At 41.7% G+C, this 23,568-nt stretch overlaps 1 protein-coding gene across 2 annotated transcripts; it reads right to left on the bottom strand.

Moving 5' to 3' along the window:
• Positions 1-600: 600 nt before the first annotated feature.
• Positions 601-21,885, bottom strand: hspa4a (heat shock protein 4a). 2 transcript variants are annotated; one of them, XM_080780439.1, is made up of 19 exons: positions 21,607-21,885; positions 18,714-18,771; positions 18,254-18,394; positions 17,486-17,608; positions 15,898-15,997; positions 14,018-14,151; positions 13,507-13,751; positions 11,210-11,286; positions 10,049-10,200; positions 9,174-9,280; positions 8,618-8,751; positions 7,793-7,977; positions 6,518-6,601; positions 5,369-5,527; positions 4,594-4,719; positions 3,879-3,986; positions 2,997-3,116; positions 2,636-2,797; positions 601-2,071 (listed from the first exon to the last, which is right to left on the bottom strand). In XM_080780439.1, the coding sequence occupies exons 1-19, from the start codon at positions 21,711-21,713 to the stop codon at positions 1,871-1,873; spliced, it is 2,523 nt and encodes an 840-aa protein (XP_080636565.1). In that variant the 5' UTR covers positions 21,714-21,885; the 3' UTR covers positions 601-1,870. The 2 variants fall into 2 exon arrangements, with proteins under 2 accessions (XP_080636565.1, XP_080636566.1); XM_080780440.1 differs by having other exon boundaries at positions 6,518-6,589.
• Positions 21,886-23,568: the final 1,683 nt, after the last annotated feature.

Genomic DNA, 23,568 nt, shown 5'->3' with positions numbered 1-23,568 from the left:
TAATTGTAATTGGTTTATTGGTTAGAAAATCAGAAACTTCCTATAGTTCCTAAATGACAATTGTTTTCAGTAGTTGTGTTAGTGCCATCTACTGGCTGAGAGCAGATAAGTGTTTTGCCATACATTTTACATGATTCTCAGAAAGTGGTTCTCAATCTCAACCTTTTTACTTTTGGTTCCATTTGTAACTAGTCAGTTACATCCTCAGGGAACCTAGCCTCGGTCCCAGGCTTACTTATCTTCAAAAAGAAAACCCAGATTTCACTTCGAGAACCACTGCTCCAGAACACACTGCTCTAAAACATGTATCTAAAAAGAAATCATAAATATTTCCAATATACGTTCTTGAATCAACTTTGTGTAGCAAAAAGATTTTCACTGTGCATTGCCTATTTTACCAAGTCTCACACAGGATTCTCTTGCCATCAGAGCATGGCGTGAACAACATAAGTGGGGTGTGTCAACCATAGGTTTTATGATGGAAAGGGTTGTCCAGTTCAGTTCTCATGAGATTGAACATTCATTGTGCATTCTGGGGGCAGGTTATGAATGGAAACATGATTGTAATGTCTGCATGCATTCACAAATAATTCTCAAACACCAAATTCTCAAGGTTTATTTTTTTTCCCCCCTTTTCTTGGTGACATGGCAGCAGCAGCTCCACAATGGTGTCTGTGGGACCAGCATTCACACAGCCGTTAAGTAGAAAAACAATACAATGCTATACCAGAGAACAACCCCACAGCCCATTGCTGTTGAATGAAAAAAGCCAAACATTGAAATACTGCATGTGAGTAACTCAACAGCATCTACTTTCAATATACAGTACAGGTATATTGTGGCAGAATCCTAACGTCCCACAACTTTCAATTGTCGTCAAACGAAATACTTAATCCAGGAACTCTAGAATCAAACATTCGTAGCAGAAACGATGCAGAGGAGATTCTGAACAAAACAAACTATTAAAAAAATTGGCCATCAAAGCGACAAATAGCATTTATTTCCATCCCGCGCGTACAACGTATTTGTGCCATAAACTAGCCCATTCGATATTTTAAGAATGCATTACTTTTGTTTTCTTCAACAGCAAAGAAAAATAAAAGTATTTAGGAAGAACATGCCAAGAAGGCTGACTGATGTATGTATTTACAAAGAACGCTCCGTGTCTTCAAGAGGAGAGGCTACATCATCATCAATAACAATAAGAGGCGCGAGAGCCAAACAGAGGAGTAGTAGAGGTCATCTGATGGGACTTTTCAAAGCCGATGCCGATATTTGGAAGAACAGGAAGGCTGATAAACCGATTTCTCTCTCTCAAAGATACTAATAGCCATAATTAATGTACCGATCTCTGTACACTAAAAGGCATTTGATTTTACAGTACTGTCGGAGTACAAGCCTTTCATTCAAGGCAGGCATGTTTTCTATATTTTACATTTCAAGCAATTTAATCACTCTTACAATTTAAGAGTAGTGCTGCTATTTTATGCTAGGTGAACACATTTAGAACTACACCGGATAATCAACATCATTATCAACCAATTTGCATAAACTATAAAAAAAACACTAAATTTGAAAGAAATGTGTGAGACAAAAACCTCTCAAAATCTGCCACATCCTTAGCCACCGATCCAACACAGTACCGATATGGTACAAAACGCAAACATCGGATAGATCAGTCTACCCGGTATATCGGACTACATCTACAGTAACATTTTCAGCCGAATCTATACTCCATAGTATGACGTGTCGACGCGTCGTGTTGTTAGCTTGCACATCAAATGGAGCATACATTAAGCTTCAAGGAAAGCAACGGATGCAGGGGGGGGGCTTGGGGGGGTTGGGGGTTGGCCACGTGCAGCTGCAACAGTTAGTCAATGTCCATTTCAGGTAGTTGCTTCTCCGGTGTCGTTTTCTCCGTGCCTGCAGGTGTGCTCTTGTCTGGGCTATCCGCCTCGGGCTCTGCACCCTCCTGGCCGTTGACTGGCCCGTTCTCCGTCTTCTCCTCCTTGGGAGGCTCCACCTTGGGCTTGGGCTTGGACACCACAGGGTTGCAGGAGGAGTACAGCTCCTGGAGAGAGAGAGAGAGAGAGAGAGGAGGAAAATTAAACAGCTTGCCGTTAGAAGAGGTTATTTATTTGACTGACTGACGGCTTTATATAATGTATAAAATATAGGACAAGAAAAAGAAAAACATTTGTTTTAAATAAAGGCTCAGTCCATGGTGAACGAGGCGAGTGACTGGGCACTTGAGGCTCGCTAAGGGCGTGTCTGAAGAGCCACAAGGTCTGCGCGCCTGCCTTGTTCTCATACCGCACGTGATTTACCGTAACCAATTTAGACCTGAGACAGAGATTTAAAAGAAATAAGCTCTTTCAAGATTTATATATTCATCATAAATAGCAGATGTACAAGCTCGCAGCGCACCACAAAGTGATGCGCTGTGAGCATGTACAATACATCTACTATTGTAGAAATCTAAAATGACACAGATGCTTTCCCGGTTTTACTGGGTTAAACTGAGTCATGCTTTTGTCGCACAACCTCGCACATGACATACGCAGAACCAAAATAACTAAATAAGCTCTCCCCAAAAAATCATTTAGCTTTGGAATAGTGACTCTCACGGATGTACCTTGATTTTGGCGTAGATCTCATGGACTTTGACGGTGGGCTCCAGAGTGAGGGCCTGTTTGCTCTGTTGGTTCATGGTGCTGTTCATCCACACCATGGCCTCGTTCACCTGCTTGTCCACTCTGAGGACCTCCAACTCGTCCAGGTGCTCATACAGCTCGTCCTGGAGGTGGGTTTACAATGTCATGGGACTATTTATATACATAACGTGGATTTTATGTACGTCCATAAGCCATGATTTATATTTTGTCATGCGACAGTGTCCAGTATCGGAGATAGCAGATCTAGGCATTGATTTGTTTCTAAGTAAACACATTTTGTGATTATGTTGATATATGTATTAAATGAATGTTGTGATTTACCTTCGTCTTGTAAGCTTCAATGATCTTCATGTACAGCTGGATCTGTTTGCCCAGTTCCTCGAATGCTTTTGGTCTCTCCTGGGCCTCCATGTACCTCTCCTGAATAGGTTGGCCTAGTTTCTATAGTGAGAGATGACATTTAGAGGTTCACTCAGATGAAAACTAGGGAAAATGTCCTCCTTAGAGCACAGGTCTCCGCCAAGTCAATCTTACCCAATCAGGATGGAATATGAAAAATCTGAAAGATCGGTCTTGATCACATGACTATAGAGATTATGAGCCCTTACCCCTTATCCCTACTTTTTTTTTTAAAGATTTGTAAATAGTTCAACTAGCCAATCTACACGTTGTGTAGATCGGATATTTGAACTATTTTAAAATGTTTTTCAAAATATAAAAAAATTGGCAAATAAGTTTAGGGATAAGAGGTAAGATAAGGATTTGCGTGACGTTGTGTTCATGAATTGAGGCATTTTGTTCAAAACGGACCATTCTGCAAATTTTGGAAGCCATTTTTAGCCAATCAGAATGAAATATGAAAAAGACAGACGAACACACACAAGGATGGACAGACAGGGTACTAAAAACATCTCAGACAGTCTCTTCGTCAGGCGGAGACAAATATAACCTTTTGGTTGGATATCACAGTTTGCGGTGTAAGAGAAGATGTTGAAACTCTCTTACAGTACAAATATTTGGACTTCACAGTCACAGTAGCCCACAAGAATTCCCCACTTTTGTGCTACCCAGTGGAAAAACCCTAAAACTGTAACCTGACTCAACGGCCCAAATGGATGTAATAACTAGTAACTAGTTATTAATGAATTGGAGCTTTAAATAAAATGCTTTTTTTGCATGAAACCTTGAGACTTCATGTATCACCTTCAGTTCGCCCAGCTTGTCGATGTAAACTTGTTTCTGTTGGTCCTCTCCGTCCTCATACAGCCAGTTCTCTGTGTCCTCCAGTCTTAATGATAACGTGTCTCTGTCCTGCGTTTGTGGGACGATAAGAGGGCATTTATTTCAAAAATCTCCACGGCTGTCACTTTAGACAGCCAGTGAGTATCAATTGAATCGTTTTCTCTAACCTAATCAATTAGTAAAACTTCAGTGAGCCCTTTTTGCCATGTGGATACATTTAAAAATATGTTCCCACTATTCAAATATTATTATTCAGAATGGAAATGGGTAGCTCAAGGCAGAGAGGATGAAGGGCATGAAATGCCTTATGTATACTTTGTTGTAATGGTGGTGTTGTTCACCGAAAATAGACAATCTACAAGCTCTCAACACATTGCATCGTGACAGTTTGTGAACTTAGGTTGGTGTGATATTTTCAGTGAGCAATATGTATACATGTAACGCACACCTCGATACAGAATCAAATTGTGTATCTTGCAACAAGTGAACCACGACATTCTATCTAGTTCTGATTAATTGAAAATGGTGGAAGTGTAATGCTTTATCAGGGTGTCGTCCACAGTAAGTACGTTTTTGTATTGACCTGTGCTTTCGTTTGAAATGTACCCATTCTGCATACTGTTACATACATTTTCAATCATCAATCAAAGATATGTTGTAAAAGAGCGCTACTCACGGCTTCGCCCACAAACGTCTCCAGCACGCCGTGCAGTTTCTCTCTCATTTCGTAGACGTACTCCTCCACATAATTCTTAGCATCGTTCCTCTCCTTCTCCAGCTTGTCCTGCATGATCATCTTGCCCTGGAACAGATCAGAGGACGTGGAATTAATTAAGGGCCATCCACACCAAGAACTATAACTATAAATATATTGTTTAAATAATTGTTGTCAAGTGGATGGCGGAGTCCACACCACAGATATAACAACATCGGCTACTGATATCGTTGGGATCAATTTCAACAATAGACACACTTGACAGCCAATCAAAAGTCGTAAAATGCGTACGTTACACATGCCAATGGCTTTTTGACTTGGTCAGAAGAGAGAATTTGTTTTGTATTTGAAGATGGTACAAAGGCGTGGCTGTAACAGAAATGCATTTAGTTTTTCCGTTTGTTGGGTGAACAAGGCAGCCTTAACCCGACTCCGCATATCTCTTCGATCAGCATTTGATCGGACTACATCGTCTCTGCCCGAGAGGGACCAGATGGGAGCAGGAGGAGGAACTCACTGCTGCCGCCATCTGGCAGAGTCAGGTTAGGGCAGCCTAGGCTAGCAAAAGAAACTAATTCCATCCATTAAACATATTTCCGATGCTTGGCACAAAACCTACAGAAGCAGACAAAAAGAGTGATAAAAGCAGCTATTCATTCTTTGCCAGATAAAGCCACTGCCTTACCACCAGGCACAGAGCATGCAGAGATGCATTATCTGCTTTTCAAAGCATTACCTCATTCTCCACAAACAGATTCAGTGTTTGGATGGGTAGCTCCCAGTGCAGAGTGCTCTCTATCGGGAGCTCCACTGTCTTCGTTTTCACTTTGGGCTTCTTCGCCTGCGGAGGCTGATCCGTCTTCTTCTCCTGCTGCTTGACATCATCTGGTGATGTCTGACAAACAGGGCGGAGACATACTTTTAGATTATGCATATATGACTGCTTTTTTCTTTTTTTACAAAATTACCATCATAGGCATCATATTCATGTGTGCACTAGTCCATTTTGTTCTAACCACCGTGCGTATGTTGGTGAATCAGAATCAGTCAAATTGAAGGGCGTGTTCTTAATTCATAATACCATGCTTCAACAACTCCATATAAAACCCGATTCGTAGCTCACACTTCATTGAACGATGATGTTTGGCACCGAAAATAGCTCACAACACGCCACATTGCCACGGATGCAACGTGTTGTGAGCTTGCAGATCTGATATTTTCTGGCTGCAACAGAGCAAGAAGTAAGCATAAGGAAGACACCAAGGTCATCTTGTCACTCGTAGGAGGGTCCTCCTGTCCTATCCATAAATGTAACTATTATTATCACCAATAGAGCGTCGCAGTCCCGCCCCCTCGAGAGACAAAGCCAACACATTTAACCTACTGTGTGTACAATGAATGCTTCATGATTCTTGCAAAAGCAAAGAACGGAGGCAATTCTAAATGTGTTTGTAGAGTAACAAGTCAACAAATTTGAGAAAGAACAAACTTTTGCACAACATGTTCGTATGCAGGATTAAAGGACAGATTTGTTCTGATAGTCGACATTCAGTGAGAATTAATGAAGTCATAAGGCCTCATTCACTGACAGCTATTGTTGAGCGTAGACTAGAGTTATTGTCGGTAAAGGAAAGCAAAACAAATCTGAAAAAACAACCAGGAAATCATCTTAATACGGTAAGTTAAAAATGATGATGATGTACTTGCCTTACTGAGTAGTATGATAAGGAATGAGTAAAACAGACACTCTAATAATTAGAGTTGGGTTAGTGTTGGAATGACATTAAAGGCCAGAAGCTGATATTCAAGGATAAAGTCTAATCGTTTATCAATAGACATGAGAAAACCCATAGTTAATGGTTATTGTGATTTAAAATCATCACACCTCCATGTCCTCCGTTTCTGATTTCTTTTCTCCGTTGGTTTCACTCTGTGATTTCTGCTCGTCCTGGTCCACCTGCATTTTATTCTGACATTAGACAAGATACACAAGTACAACATACAAGAATTTTAGGGAAAGATTTGGTGCTGTGACAATTTCCTCTGGAGATTTACTGTGCCTGCCAATTAAATGTGTTTAATTGAGCAGCATAATAGCATTGTACTGTATATTTTTAAAGGACCACTTCATGACTTTTCAACATATCTTCATATAATTGGTCCTCACTAATGGTCATGATAAAAGTGCACAATAATCTTCTACTCAGTCTGTGTCTCATGAGGGCTGTGGTCAGTTCAGAAACCAGTTCACCAGAAACAAGAAATGATGAGTCAAATATGTCAGGTGAAACAAACGCTGCCCCTGTTGTCCCCCCGTATTATTATTATTATTATTATTATGATTTTAGTGACGTGTACAGTATGTTTCTGTGTCACAACCTCGCGGCCGTTGTTTGCGTTCATTTCCGACGTTTCACCTGACAAAAAATGGTGGTATTTTATCATGAGCATTAGTGAGGGTTGAAAAGTGGTCCTTTAAGAAAGCCAAGTGCTGTTAGAACTCTGCTGGTATGGTGTTAGGCTTGCATATGTCTGTCTATACTCATACTTCTGGTGACATGTACATTAAACGTAGTGGTGCCAGTAGAGCAGAGAAATCCTATGCCTACTGCTTTTAAAACTAATCATATCCCAATATGAAGGACCATTCAAAAGTCTTTGCATCGGTTATTTTTTAATCTCAGAAGTGTTTCCACCATTTTTAGTTACTGTCACCAGACTATCAATAGGCAGAGATGGCCAATTATCTTGTCAAGCCTGCGTGGGACTCTGGCTCAATGAGTGCTTCAAATTCATGACCTCACCATCATTTATTTGCCATTACTTTTAAGGAGGGGAGTGTTGGAACATAGGATATATTCTTTTAATTAATTTAAACAGTTTCACAGCTGGTTTGTAAACCACAGATGGTGTCGGATACGTCAAATGAAAAATACCAGACGAGTTACAGTCAGGCATTAGAGATAAATCACATCTATCGCCTCAAAGCTGTTCTGAGCTTGTTAAGACATGATGTCGACATTCCCAACCTGTGACATGAATAATTACTCATTAACGAGAACTAGGTGTGTGCAAACCCTTCTGTTCAGTATGTCAGTGCCAAAACTTGCACACACACACACACAGACACCCACACACACACACACACACACACACACACCTCTTCGTCTTTCACAGCCTGTTCCATCTCCATGGGCTCCTCGCCCTCAGCAGGTTTGAGGATCTCGACTAGCGAGGCGGTGGATACGCTGAACACCCCGTGTATGTTGACACGTACTTTCACCTTGACCTTTGAACTCTCACCGTTCAACGCCTGGGGGACCACGTTTTGGACCATGAACTGACCTGGCAACGGAAAGGGAGGACAGAAGGTCAGAACAGGATGGGGAGAGAGGGTTTCCTGAGCTACAGTACACAGGACATTTTATATCAAGATACAAAATATTCCTTGTATTGTATCTTTCAACAGGGTTTCAAAGGGAAATGAATCTCCCTTCAAACGTTGCAATGAGTCCACATCAACAGAAGGTAGAGGGGAAAAGTAGCACAAACACAGCTATGGCATTAATCAATGTGATTACATAATAAGAGGCAGAGGCTAGAAGGCACTTATTGACTGATATTCTGGAAGGCTCCTAAAGTACTGCATATAATGAGTTGCTATATTTATGAATAAAAGAACATCTGTGGGCATTCTACTTAACGCACAGATAAGGTATATGTCACCTAAATGTTTAATCTGTCTAACAAAAGAGGGGATGATGATGGGCGCTGCACTTGGAATATGACAACCAACCTTAAGTATACTCTTAGAATTTCATAATTATTATACACATGTATACAAATAATTGAAGTAATGTTAATATATTATCCCTTTGTACACGGATGCTCTGTTCATATAAAACATTTAATGCTTAATATATACTCCATAGTACAGTATAGGGCAACAATTTAGTATAGTTCAGGTTTCTGGTGTGGTGGGTACCTATAGTGGCATTGGGGTACGGCAGCTCTTTAAGGTCATTATAATAGGCTTCCAGGGAGAAGGGCTCTCTCCGGTAGAAGGTGAGGACCTTGGAGAAGGGGGCGGCGTGGTTCTTTGTATAAACCTCACATTCACTGCAAGAAAAGAGAGAGAGAGGAATCACTTTATTGGTTACACAAGGTCATTGAACTTGATCAGTGTCGGCTGCAGTGCAGTGACCATCTGGAGCGTTTTCGGGGTTCGGTTCGGTGCATTCCTCAAGGGCACTTTGAAGAATGAGTACCGCGATTATGCATTTAAAAAGAAAAATGATAGAACCACGTGAGGAAAAAGAAAACATTCAGACAGGTGCACACTTGACAAGTTGGCATGTCTTGAAGCAGGCTTCTATGGTGATAAGTATGTAAAATTCACATAAAAGTCACTGGGTAATATTTTAGAGTTGGGCTTGGGAACAAATCTTCCCGGCACCGTTTTGCCATTAGGCAATCCGAAACGCGGCCCTCTGCCGTTCTTGTCTATCAGGTCAGCTGGTGAAATTGTCACGAGTGCCTACCTCAGTCCCTCCTCGGCCGCTGAGGTCCATTTTAGGGAGATGGGGTATGGGACAACATCTGTGATGGAGAACTCTCTGACTTTGAAGGCAGGTGACAAGATGGCACACTAGGAGAGGAGAGGAGACTTAAAGTGTATCGTCACATCACAGCTAGGTTTGCAGGTGTAAAAGAGTCTGGGTGAAATTATATTCTGTACAAGCTTTTGCCGTTACAAAATATAGTCATGACTCATGAGAATGGAGAACCAAACAAAGGACAACCATATCAAATATACATAAGGTGTGCTAAAGAATGTCTCTTGTGCAAGTAAGATGCATCACTTAGCAGCAGATATCAAACATTTAAGGGTATACATAAGTGCTAGTGCAGCAACAATGGAGTGTATTCATAGTCATAATTCTCTACATAAGTGAAAATGCTTGTGAGAGGAGAGATCAACCCCTCTGTCACATAAATGTTTCGTTTCCACTTGGCCCAAGTGTACTACTGCGGTCCCGGTCACTGCCAACCTGCCAATGTTGGTAATGTCCACAAGCCACGAGGGCTTTCACCTGGGCAGCATGGCGTGCAAGGAGGTTCAGGCTATCTGCCCCAGATCCCCTACATACTGAACAGCTGCCCAGACCAACCAGCTAGGGTCGTTACTACAGCGACAACGACACGATCCCTCCCTGGCTTACCACCCATACCTGGCCAAAATGGAGGCACCACTGTCGGGAAGTCAAGTGACCCCTTGGTGGCACTTTTGTGATGATGAGTGTTACAGCCCCCCGAAACTGTACAGTGAGAACACAAATATAAACTGTGCCTCCAACAACACTGAAATCCTGGCCATAAAACCTTCAGTGAATGAGTGTGTGTGTATGGGGGGTACCTGCAGGGCACAGCCTCTGGCGACGGCTTCGTCAAGATTTAGGGTGGTGCTCAGCTCCTTGCCGAAGAACTTGCTGATTCGTTCTTTGATGGAGGGGATCCTGGAGGCCCCGCCCACGATCTCCACCGCGTATATGTCTTCCTTCTTCAGCTCTGGACACGGGGAGCAGCATGGGTTAAATTTAAAGGACTGATTTCTATTATTATGCACTGACCTAAACAAAATACTACATTTAGGCTAGGCCAATCTATTCTAGATGAATAGTAGTCAGAATTGAAATTGTAATAAAATAAAAATAAAATTTGTAATTTATATGCAAGCACAAAGCAAGCATTTTAAGCACCGTACAAATGAACGCTAACTGGTGAAATGCATTATTTAGCAGTGTAAAATCTCCTGTCTTCTTTAAGGACCACTTCACCACTTTTCAACCCATCTTCATATAATAGGTCCTCACTAATAACCATGATAAAATGGCACGATTTCTTTCTACTCAGTCTGTGTCTCATAGGAGGGCTGTGGGCAGTTTAGAAAACGTCCTCCAGTGACATCATCATTAGGCAGATTTTCTTTACAAAAATGTTTAGATTTTCATTATCGTGAGAACGAAGGCTTCCATTTTCGCATTGCAACTTTTCAGGACTAGAAAGCCCGCAGTTTCTATTAGCTTGTATTCCCTATCGATGATGTCACTGGAGGACGGTTTCTGAACTGCCCACAGCCCTCCTATGAGACACAGACTGATTAGGAAAATAATCCGTCATTTTTCCATGATTGTTAGTGAGGACATATTATATGAAGATAGGTTGAAAAGTGGTCCTTTAAGACACCTCACAAGCATTCAAGTGTCTATCTATAGACACTTGAATGCTTGTCAGGTGTCTAGGAAGACACAGGAGGTAGGAGGACATGATGGGCTCTAATTCTAGACACACACACACACACACACACACACACACACACACACACACACACAGAAGGGAGTTAAGGAGTCAGGCTTCCAGTGCCCAAAGGGTTGGGTTATGACAGCAGAGGGTGGTAGCAGAGAGAGTGTGTGAGTGAGAGAGTGTGTGTGTGTGTGTGTGTGTGTGTGTGTGTGTGTGTGTGTGTGTGCACGTGACTGCGGGGACTCCAGTTGCTATTACGTCCACGTGTACTCACTAGTTTGTTCCATGACACTGCGCAGGGGAGCCTCCACTTTGGCCAGCAACCCCGCACACATGTCCTCGAACTGGCCCCTGGGAACACGTAGGTCATACATTATTAATAGACACAGACAGATACACAAACAGACACATGCATATGCTCAGAGCGTATGACAGACACAGATAGAGATAGCTATGCAGAGACAGAGTATAGTCCTGTACTTGGCCTGTGTAGACCCATTCGCAATTTGGTGAATTTCTTACTTGAACTGACTCAGTGGGTCCCTAGACATGAAAGATCACAGAGGTGTTTGTCCGGCCATAGTGGCCAAATAAAAAATGGCCATCGGCTATAACGAAGATCCAACTATTTTACCTCAATTTTGCCTTGGGTGATTTTGACCTTGAAGTCATGGTCATGCTATTCCGAAGACCACAGCAATCCATCTCCCAGTAGTATAGAAGATTCATGGAAAATTACAAAATAATCGTTCACTTTGTGACGCAAGCATGAATTACGTAAGGGCCATTCTTATGGGAAAAATTACTAGACACTCAAAAATACAAGATGGTGACCTTTTACTTGAAGAAGGCTGATGCCCAACAATCCCTGCTGACGCGTCATTCAAACAGCAATACGGTTGCGCAAAAACCCAGTCCAGCCTGCCTCTGATTGGCCCCCAACCTACTACTAGTAAGAGGTATTAGGGCGCCCACAGGGCGGAGCATTCTCACATTCTAGTACAGCTACAAAATCACAGTCATCTCGGTAGCGTGTCTCGCTAGTCATTAGACTCCCAATCCACACCTCCAGGGTTCGACTCCCGATGCCGCCACTATTTTTCCAACAACCGCAGACTACTTTTTAGACGATGAAGTATAGTTTTAGACTACAACTTTTGATGCGGAAACTCGCGCTTTAGCGCGCTCGGTGGTGGTGTCTCTCGTGGGTCAAGTTAGCTTGAGCCGACTCGAGTTGCAGCCCGATATGGACCTGTTGGTACTCTAAATGTTGGTACTCTAAACATAGGGACATAGCTGTTCCTTGGAGTGGTTGCACCACTCAAAAATAACCATGGAAACTGAATTTTGAGTGAACTTTGTCCAATTATCAATAATAAATGTTCAATCTCAATAAACTATTACTTTTACAGTAATAGTCATGTTCAATCACTCAATAGCGTTCCAGGCTGAATCACTGTCTAAATCTCAACTGAAGGTTCATGTAATAATGATTTATTTCCTATTACTGTAGTCCCCCAAGAATTGCACACTATCAATGTTTTATGGTGTGTAATAGTCTGTGCACTTATCAGAGTTTGTGCCCTTGCTTATCGGCTAGGTACTCAAACAAAAAAAATCCTTTGATTCATACGGACATGGAAACATTCCGCTTGCAGCGAGCCAGCCTGCCTTCACCACTCTTCTCATTAGACAGGTCAATGCCCATTCACTTTACTTACCGGTATGCCACAGAAACTAAACACTACAGCACGTCGTCCCCCATGATTTCCATCTCATGGTCGAAAACCATGAGAGACAGACACTTTAAACCATGAAAAACCACACAGTACAGGCTATAGGCTTGAGGAACCCATGCACAGAACTCTATATTATATTGACTTTCCAAGGATGGCTAGCTAATTATTTTGAAGGAGAGCCTTTTCTGTACAACAATGACAGCAGGGCAACTTGTCTTGAAATACAATAAACAGTCTGGATAATCCAATATCAAAATGAGATTTACAATTATATTCAGACTGTAAAGTATCGTTTTCTTATTTTAAATGACGTTAAAATGGTCTCTCTCACAGGTTTTCTTCCATGCCTTTGTTTCATTGCATCGTGATAGTATTTTACAACGCTGTTCTGACAAGATGCGCTGTGATTGGCCAGCTGGGGACTTTGGGGTAAATGCTCGCCCCAAAACATGATTTACGATTCTGTGCGTGCACCTTCTTCTTTTATAAATTAAAATAAAAGTAGTTTGGTTATATGTGGCTTCAGGTCAACTGTATTCGCACATTGGCAGACACACAGCTGCTCATTGCTTACATCACCACTTTGTGCTTAATCTGTTGGTGATATCACATACTGTAGTTAGAGAGTGTGTGTGTGTGGTGTACAACAGTCTAGACAGGACAGAAGCATCCATTATACCTGTGGTGTTGGGCACTGACGATATAGGCTGGCATGTGGACTTGGTATAAGGAATAGAACAATGCACGTAAAAAGAAGGATAAAGGCATATTCCAAAACATTCATTGTGATAATGACTTATGAGTTTAGAGACTTTACATCACACACACTGACCTGTTGAGTTTACCGGACACGTCGATGTCATTCATGAAACACTCTATGTTGAGGGGGAGGTCGGATGAGTTGGCACTCATCAGCTTTTTGAGTTTCTCACACTCCTGGTAGAGTCTGACCAGCGCCCGTGGCTTAGACCGGACATCAAGCTTGTACTTCTTCCCAAACTCCTCGCAGAAATGGGTCACGAGGACCTCGTCGAAGTCCTTCCCGCCGACCCCCTCTTCGAATGCAGAGGCCAGGATCTGAATCAAAGTGACAGCTACTTCAATATCAACGAGAATCCTCTTCCTTGATTTCCCTTTGCATGTGGATCATTTATTCTAATAATTAATAACCAATGAAATGTGGGGCATTTATTTTAAAGTCATTACATTAGTGTATGAATTTGCATTTCTCATCATCATGGTGCACAGTCTCAAATTCCATTAGATGTATCGTGTGAGTGCCTGCATGATTAGTGCAAGTGTGAGTACCAGGAAATGATGCAACACCACTGCTCGAAACCCACCTTGAGTTTCCCCTTGTTGAAGGCACACACTGAAACCTGGTACCCGGAGTGTCCTATGTCTACAAACACCACTACCCTGGGCTTCTCCTCGGGCGCTGGCAGGTCCTGCTTGTAGATTCCGTAAGCCAGGGTCACTGCAACAACACAGAAGAGTGTGAATCATGCCTCAAGTCTGTGCTCGCTGTGGTGCAAGTTAATGCCACTTTCCTGAACTCGACTGCTTTCTTCAAAAGCTCACAATACTTTTCTGTAATACTGTGTATTCTTCATGTGACCACCGCGCGCTGACTTGAGGTGCGTTAGCCGTTCAAATCATATCATATAAATAACGGTAATTTCAGACTGCATTTCAGTAATTTATTCTTGCATTTTGGACAGGAGACAAACGTTTCGGCTATCCAGCCTTCATCAGTGATGAAGGCCACACTGATGAAGGCTGGATAGCCGAAACGTTTGTCTCCTGTCCAAAATGCAAGAATAGATTACTGAAATGCAGTCTTGTGTGTGAAACACATTATCATTATTTATACTGTGTATTCTGAAATACCATGGTGGTGCATGCACCCAGACCTACAGCTAACGCAGCTAGACCATTTTCCACATTTCCAACGCAATCTGAAAATCTTTTAGGTGGGCACCAATTAGCCAAGTGGTTAAGGCAAGTACCAGGTTCGAATCCCAGACTGGGTGGACCTTTGCCGCATCCATTATACTGATATCAATAAAGGTAAGAAATGCCCAACAAAAGAACTCAACTAAACTGGCCAGTTTTGCCCCAACCCCATTCTGGGCTTGGGAACCCCTTTTGGTGTTTTAACTAAGCATTTTGTTATAAGTTAGCTTTTGAAAAATAGCAGATCTACAAGCTCACAAGCTTGTAGGTCTGCTATTTTTGAAAAATCGTAAAAATGCGGCACAAATCTTTGAATATATATTCTTTCAGAAGACTTTTTTTTTTTTTTTTTTTTGACGTCAGCAATCCCATAAAATTCAGATTAAATGACTGGAGTGAGTGAGCATTCACCATCTTGGGAATTTGTCAAACTCTCTAGGACTCTTGACATTTATTGCATCTGGGGATTAAAGTGATGCTAGTTTCCTCTCGGCTCACAAGGATATGCGTTTCTGGTGGCTGTTTGAACAACCGATATCAGCCACAGAGAGAAGAAAGTGTTCCTTGTGCTCAAATCAAGGAGTTTTAAACAACTCAAGGGTCCTATGAAGTAGAGCCAGACCGAAATATCGCAATAAATCAGCCATTATTTGGCTTCTTTTGACATCGGTATTGGTAATTATGCAGCCGAAGTATCCCGATTTTTTAAACTTCTTTCAACCTTGCATCTTTATTTTGGGCATGAAAATGTTCACGTTTTCAAATATTGCCAATCTACAAGCTCACAATGCGTTGCAAGTTGTAATGCATAAATAAAAACTTAAATACATATTTTCAAGTTGAGTATAACAAATCCATACATAGTTTTCTTTGAGCTCCATTTGTAGCATTCATACTTGGGGTTAATTTCTGGTTTTGAGTTCCACATCCTTCACCGGCAACAACAAACGTATTCTTGTTGGATATATTCTATTTGAATAAAAGGCCACTTTTCTTAAAGCTGGGCCTGTACTAGTTCATGCATTTTGAGTAGCAATTAGTTCAAATATATTCTTAATTTCATTTCATCTTTCCAACGGCAAAACAGTACTACTACATAAATATAAAGCAAATACCTGCCAATGCATGTCAGACACCCTTTATGCAATATAATGTGGTGCAATGTAATAGGCATTGCCGAATGGAATTGTAAGGGTGAATTGAGTTCAAATAGTAAGTAATGGGAAAATAATGCATATTTCTGCAGTAGGAGGTCCCTGTCATTTACCTGCAGTGGTCTCATTCATGAGCCTTAAACAGTTAAGGCCTGCAATCTGAGCCGCATCCATCACAGACCGCCTCTCTACGTCAGTGAAGTAGCTTGGGACCTGAGAGGAAGAAGAACAAAGCTTGGTGGTGGTTTACAGCTCAATGTGTCAAGCATTGCTAAGGGGTTCATTTCACACAGGGGACCACCAATATAAAAGAATCACACCCGTGTGAACCGAGTGGTGCAACTCCCCCCACCCACCCACCCCTCTCTCTCTCTCTCATTAGCAGGCAACAGTGCAGCACTATCCCTCTCTCTGTTTCTGGCACAACAGCGCCCCTACTGGTACTCATAGTCATATACTAGTGCTCATTAACGTCACATAGTTAGGTGAACACGGATTGCTGTTCCTTGGAGTGGTTGCACCACTCAAAAATGTACGCATGTTCCGTGAACCTGTAGCATTGAATACATGCATCTACCAAATGGCACATAACATTTTATTTTGATTTGAAGTATTTATAAGATCCCCATTAGCTTACTGGGCAACACAGCAACTACTCTTCCTGCAGTCTCATGTGAGATCTAATGAGAAAAGACGACATGCACATCCCAAAGAACAATAATATGGGTCAAATATGGATCAAATACCTTATAGATTAGCTTCCATTAAGAGGATTGTATTGCAATTATGTCACGTGACGCGTTGAACAACAAGAGCTTCCTCTAATTTCTCAATCGTATTTAGCTCAAGGAACATTTCAGAAGTCTTGTAGTATGTTCACAATTCTCAAAAGTCTGAGGAAGGAATTCTTGCTCGAAGCATTACGTCTTTGCATTAAAATACTCTTAAGGAGAGACATTTGGTGTATGGAAAACTAACACAAATAATTAACATACAAGTACAGGCATAATCCACTAAAGCCAATTAGCCTACAGCCAGAATAATGCCCAAAGCTGTGGAGAAATTAATAGTTTGCAGTTTTTTTATGCCTTCCGTTGTTAACAATGCATACTGCCTCACAAGATATCTGGATAATGTTTCCAGATTAGTCACTTTAGAGTAACAGAGCAAAACATCTCCTTGTGTGAAAGCACAGAGAACTAAAGTTAGCTATTGGCTTCAATAATAATAACATCTCAGCCGTGAGAAATCTCTAAGGCTGATGGGAACTGTGTTCCCAAAAGTTATGCCATCTCGCTGAAATAACTTATCTCACTGAGAATATAGGACGTGCGCCCTTCGGTGTGTGATGCGGTTGTTATGGTAGTGCTCTTGTCATCAAATGATAGAGAAGTGTTAAGCAGTCATAGACATTGTCATTGTAACACCCAATTTGGGTGTTTGAAGTGTGCTGTTACACTGGATCTCTTTCAAATAACTTTTAGATTCCTGCCAGACACATACTGAACAATTAATCTAGAACACTGGTATGTGGGATTGGAGTCTGACTAATTTGCAGTATGTCATTAGGGTCCTTAAAATGTCTAAATCCTTTCTAATTTTAATGACTCTTCTTCGACACCCAAAGGGCCCCCTCAGTCTCTGCAGGACTGAGATGGATGAGTCAAGATTGGTGGTGGGCGTCTGTTAGAAATCGCTTACAGAGATAACGCAGTCGGCCACTGGTTTCTTCAGTGCATGCTCAGCAGTCTCCTTTAGTTTGGTCAGCAGCATGGCGCTGACCTGCTCGATGCTGAAGACCTTCTCCTCCTCCATGTACATCACCTTGTGTGAGAGAGTGTGAAATAAAGAGTTAGGCAATTACGGTGTCGTCGCAAATGACTGGCGGATACATACCATCGTTTAATTCAGTACTTCTTCAAGTGAATAGTCTTACTATGTATCTGTACTTTAACTTCTGTGCCCTCCTAACTGAAATTCCCCCGTGGGATCAATAAAACAATCAATCTAATGTGACAATGGCAGGTGGAAAAAACAGATGCAATGCTTAGAATTTTGCACATTCATTCATGAACCTTATCAAGTCAAATCACATAATATTAATCACATAAATACTAGCATTACTATTGTGTGCATGTCATAATAGGCAAACATTTGGCAAAAATAGGCAAAACATTCTGTGTAAATGCCTGATCTAAAAGCTCACAACACGCATGCACTCTGAGCTTGTTCATCAACTACTGTCGGCAAAGAGATTGGTGTAGAGTCTGTAGTGTAGACTAGAGGGAAAAAAGTAGGGGACCAACCTGGGTCAACGTGAATTCTGACTAATATCATGTTTGTACTAAATTGGACAAAGAATTTGAAAACAAGATATGATGTTGCAGATTCCTGATATCCTCGTTCCACTAATGGTGCATATTCCTTTAAAATAACCAAAACAAAACACTGTAGTATAGTTGATCTTACTTTGATGCCAGTTGTGCCGGAAGGCATCTCTGCCAGGTCATACATCAGGGTCGACTTGGCTGACTGAACGTAGGGGTCTGAGATTCCCCTGCCATGGAGACGCTTGAAGCCCTGAACAGTGTTCTTACAATTGGTCACCACCTGGCCAGGAGCAGCAAAGGATTGGAGACGTGGAGAAAGAAATAGAGAGATATAGAACATTTTCCTTCAAAGAATTGCCTAGCCTTAATAATGCCCTCGAGGACTGATAATGATGCATCTTTTGGAAATATTCCTGGAAGGTTAATATTAACGGGACCGTACAAAGCAAAGCATCATTGAATCTGGTTTAGATCAGAACAGTGGAAAATAACTGAGTAATAACACTGCTGTTTCGGTTCTGGAAAAGAAAAGTAAAAGTTCATAGCAACGATAGAAGTGAGAGGAATAGAGGAACATAGGGTGATTTTAGTGACCCTACCTGGCTTTTTGCAGCGGCTCCTATTGACCGGTTCCGTGGTCCAAATGACACAAAGGACCTGGAAGACACAAAAACTAAATATTCAGCTGCATCTTTAACCAGTCGGTCTGGTCGTACCAATTGGGCATGTAATTATACAGTATTTTCTCTCTCAAAATTTGTTAAAATGTCACATTTTCAAGATCACAATGCGTAACATCGCGATGCATGAACGGCTATTTTTGCTATTTATAACTCTAATCCCAACCCATCAATCCTCTTAATCTATAAACTGTTAATAAGCCATAGTAGCTCATAAAAGTCACATTGCATATACAGTATTGGATTCTGCTCTTTTGCATTCTTTCTTCTTTAAGCTAAAAATACCGCTGCAGGCAGTTCTCAGTCAAGTGCTACAATGAGCGGCTATTACAGTAGATATACGAGCATTTCAGGTGTATTTGATAGTAGAAAAACACCACAGCCAAATGTAATGGTTTAACCAGAATATCCATCTCAAACTAACAAGAAGCATAAAGTATGTTATGATTTGACTAAGTATCAAACAAATAGAAGTGTGTCGCACTCTGCGACGATTACTAGACCCAATCACAGGGCCCAATACGGCAACGAATAGACCTAGAATGTAGTAGTATTATTGATTTCTGCAGTTATTTGTAAACTGTAGTCTTGTAGTGCCTGAATTGCTCCACCTATAGCTCTGCATAGGGCTGTGATATAAACACTGCTGTCATCATCGTCCCTGCCAAACACAGATGTCAAGATGCCGGGCGTGACGTCCCAACAAACTAATTTGGCTGTGTGTGTGTGTGTGTGTGTGTGTGTGAGGAGGAAAGCCGAGCAGGGCGGGCGACATCTGTTGCTGCTCTAGCGGCTCGGGGTAGGGCTGAATATTGCCAACAATCTCATGATAGATACGTATCACGATACAGAGTTCACGATACGATATCTATCGCGACATGCGTTGATTTTGAATGGCCGTGTGTCCTACTAAATTTACTTTTGCAGAGTCCTATAAGACCACTGATTGCCGATGTTTAGAAAAATACATTGTCTGAGGATTTTAAGGGCCGATTCATACTCCTATTTTAGAGCCGAATAAAAGTCGGTTCGGCGCTGTAGAGCCTACAATGTAACGTCATTTGAGGTTCGGGGGGGCGGGCTCTTCGGTGCTACTGAAAATTTCTGACGAGCCGAAATAATTTCAGCAAGACAGCGCCGAAACAGCGGTAAAATAGGAGTATGAATCGGCCCTAAGTTTCCAAATCAATTTGAAATACTTGGTTGATAATATTTCAACAAAAAGCAAGGAAACAAATACAAATAAAAATAAATAACATTTTGATGGATAAATGCAAAAGATGCTGATGTTAAAGCCGTGTCACACACAGCATTTCCTGCCGTATCGAGATGGTATGATACGATTATCGAGCAGGAATACAATACGATTATTGCCATATCAATGAATTGAACCCACCCCTACTCATGGGGTCACGGTGCTTGTTCAGTGGGAGCTGAACTGGGAAGAATAGTGTGTCTTATGTTGAGGTTTGCAGGTAAGGTAACACATTTCACATTACTGCTCTAAAAATAAGTTATTTTCTTTCCATGCGGTTTATTTGAACAAACATTCTGCTTCACTGGGGTGGGCCGCTGTTAAAATACCAAGCTGTTGAGGTATATTTAAATATACCTCATATTTATTTTAGCAAGTTTATACTTCTATTTTGCATCAAATGTTCTATATGGATCAAATCCTAAGGATATTAACCTGTTTAACCAGAATAACCACCCCAAAATGATAGGTGAATGAGAGTGTATGAATGGTAGAATTGATAGAATTATTGCAAGAAAGGGATGAATAAAGAACTTGAACACCCCGTTTCTTACACACAAAGCCTATGGTTATTGACATGTTATTGACATTGTTCATGCATGAAAAATGGAGACACATTTTGTCTATTCTTGAAGAGAAACTTCAACGTCTGAACTCTGAAGTTCTTTTTTAAATGACATTCAATACATTGAAACGGCCTAAGATGAACCTTATTTTCAGCTATTCAGGGAAATCTCTAGAAAGATTGTTGTGAGGAGACATTAAGTTGGAAGTGTTCGTTTTAAATTCTTATTGGCATTCATTTTTGATGTATTGAATCAGGCTGTTATTGTGTTATCATTTTAGCTTCATACCACTCTACAGTAAAGTATTCAAAGTAAAGCATTCAGTCAACCAATGCTATATAAATAGACAGAATCTTACAGATAGTAATAATTAGGCGTCACGGGTCAGGGATAATAATATCTCCACATTATTTAGTGACTTTTTCTAGAATATTCCAAAGTGGTAATTGGTCGACGTAACGTCGTCGTCATAAGCCATGCACAATAACGCAGGACGCTCGTTTTGCAGTGCGGGCTGTGCCGCTCCGCCATCGGTGTCGGTGCAATGTGCACTGGAAACACAAGCTACAACCCGAGGAGGAAAAACCGCCCGCTCGGGACAGTCTTTGACAGCTCAGTACAGTAATAACGAGCATAGCTAGTTAGCCTTCTAAGGACGCTTCTTGTTCTTTATCCGTTTATTCTAAGAACACGAGGACATGGTTGAACTTGGATCGCATTTTAAAAAAAAATGTTTCTACAGATTACCCAGATTATATAGAAAATAAAACCGTATATTTAACATTCTAATGTAAAAGATTGTGTTGAGATCTGTCTATTAGAACTCACGTGTATTAACGGCTGTCTGTCACACACAAACAGGGGGCTAACTAACCGTTAGCTTTAGCATCCATGCACAGTGTGTGTGAGGAGGATGATATATGAATATTATGACGATTTGAAAATGAATGAATGAATCGTTCGCATTAAAACTGTGAATCTTTGTACTTACGGGGTGCATCGGTCGCTGTATTCATTAGCGACGGTCTCGATCCCTCCGGATCGGGCTACAGCTACATAGCAGCTCTGGAAGCCCAAGTCAAATCCCACCACTGACATCTTTACTGTCCCTTCCTTTCTTCTCTCTGGCTACTGAACACAATCTACAATGACAGATAGATGGTTTATCACTTAACAATCTCAACGGTCAATCTGTACTGTGTTCATAATCCACAGTAGTAGTAGTAGTAAACTGATGACACCACCGGTGTGTGGTGTGGTGGCTATGAATATGATAGGCAACCAGCAGTGACACTGGGAGGTGCTAATTTGCGAGAGCCTGGTTTTATTCTTCGTCGCGCGTTGGTGCCGCGCACGGACAATAGCCGAACTGCAAGCTCACACCGCGTCACTCCGCGACGCGGTGTGAGCTTGCAGATCGGCTATTTCCCGGTAACTCTTCCGCGTAGCATCGCGAGATTTGCCTCCAAGTTCTAGATGACTCTGGACATTTCTACAACCATGTGGTACATGCTCGTTGAGTCATTGGCTGTATGGGGGAAAATAAATCGATCGGCTAAATTTAAAGTGCTCTATGGGTTACCGTATAAACAAATAGCTTAATTGTGCCAAAAACTATATATGTATATATTATTTTTTTTACTTGTATTTTAACCCCTAGCTAGTCTCTAGCTCTGGTCCATAGCCATATGGGGGTATAGCACCCGCAGTTTCATTAAAGAGGATATTTCCAGAGCACTTTGTCTTAACCTGCCAGTAAAGAAACGTTGAATATGTATGTGTTTGGTTCCAAAACACCCCAGAGAATTACCTGCAGGAAAGTGAAGGCTCGTTTGAGAAATATTAAGAACAATCAAAGCATTGATGTCCATTTATTGGAAACACCCAAGTTGAGCTCTTCTATGATTAAAGCGCCAAACGGAAAGATAAGGAGGGACTTGGAAGCAAAAGGAATGCCCATAGCAGATGTACCCATCATAGGGATGGATGCAGTGGAATTAGGAGTCCTAATTGGCGGAGACCAATATTGGAAAATGGTCACAGAAAAAATGGAGAGACTGAATGAAGGACTATAGTTGCACTGGAAAGTGTATTTGGATGGCTGGTGCAAGGAGAAGTCACCACCTGAAGTTGTGGACATTGAAGTGATGCACATCAGCATCGGAGAGGAACAGGCACTGTTAGATCAGTTAGCAACTTTTGGGAAATCGAATCCCTTGGAATCCACATGAAAGAAATGCATTGTGAGAAGGAAGACATGGCAGTGTATCCCACGGCTGCATATCCACGGCTTCCCAAGCCGTGCATATCCACCGATATTCCAAGCCGCATATCCACGGCTTCACAAGCCGTGCATATCCACGGCTTCACAAGCCGTGCATATCCACGGCTTCACAAGCCGTGCATATCCAATGAATGTCAGAACAGGTCAGCTCCATATATGGAGATCTATAAGGGTGGCAGCGGGGGCAGTGTCTTGAATGTATAGGGTTTGATGAGGGCCCAGGTAGGGCCGGGCCTTAATTTCCGGGCCTGTTGAGAACTCTAGCTTTTGCTGGCTGCCAGGTGCGCTCCACAAATATCTTTGGCGCAGGCCCGTCTAGAGTTTAAATGAACAGGTATCAGTCAAAAGGGAGACATCGAAGAGGAAGGATGGATGGGGAATAAGGATCAACATATGGAATGTCAGAACAGTTTCTGACCCATATCCATATACTAATTGATGACATCAGGGATCTCCATGGGCTTAATTGCGACAGGTATGGACAAGGGTTCATGGCCATGGCCAGGGTTCATGGCCATATATAGCGTGTCTTGGAGACGTGACTAGACATGATATCACAATGCTTGACCATATACGGGGACATTCTCGTATATCCAAATTAAAATCTTTCTGGGTGCACACTTCAGTGCACAAAAAAGCCATTGTAGATGTTAAACTGACCCAAGACGT

The sequence above is a fragment of the Protomyctophum bolini genome (assembly GCF_963924005.1).
Source record: "Protomyctophum bolini genome assembly, chromosome: 13".
NCBI lineage: Eukaryota > Metazoa > Chordata > Actinopteri > Myctophiformes > Myctophidae > Protomyctophum > Protomyctophum bolini.
The sequence above is the reverse complement of the archived record's forward strand: the minus strand, read 5'-3'. Positions and strand labels throughout refer to the sequence as shown.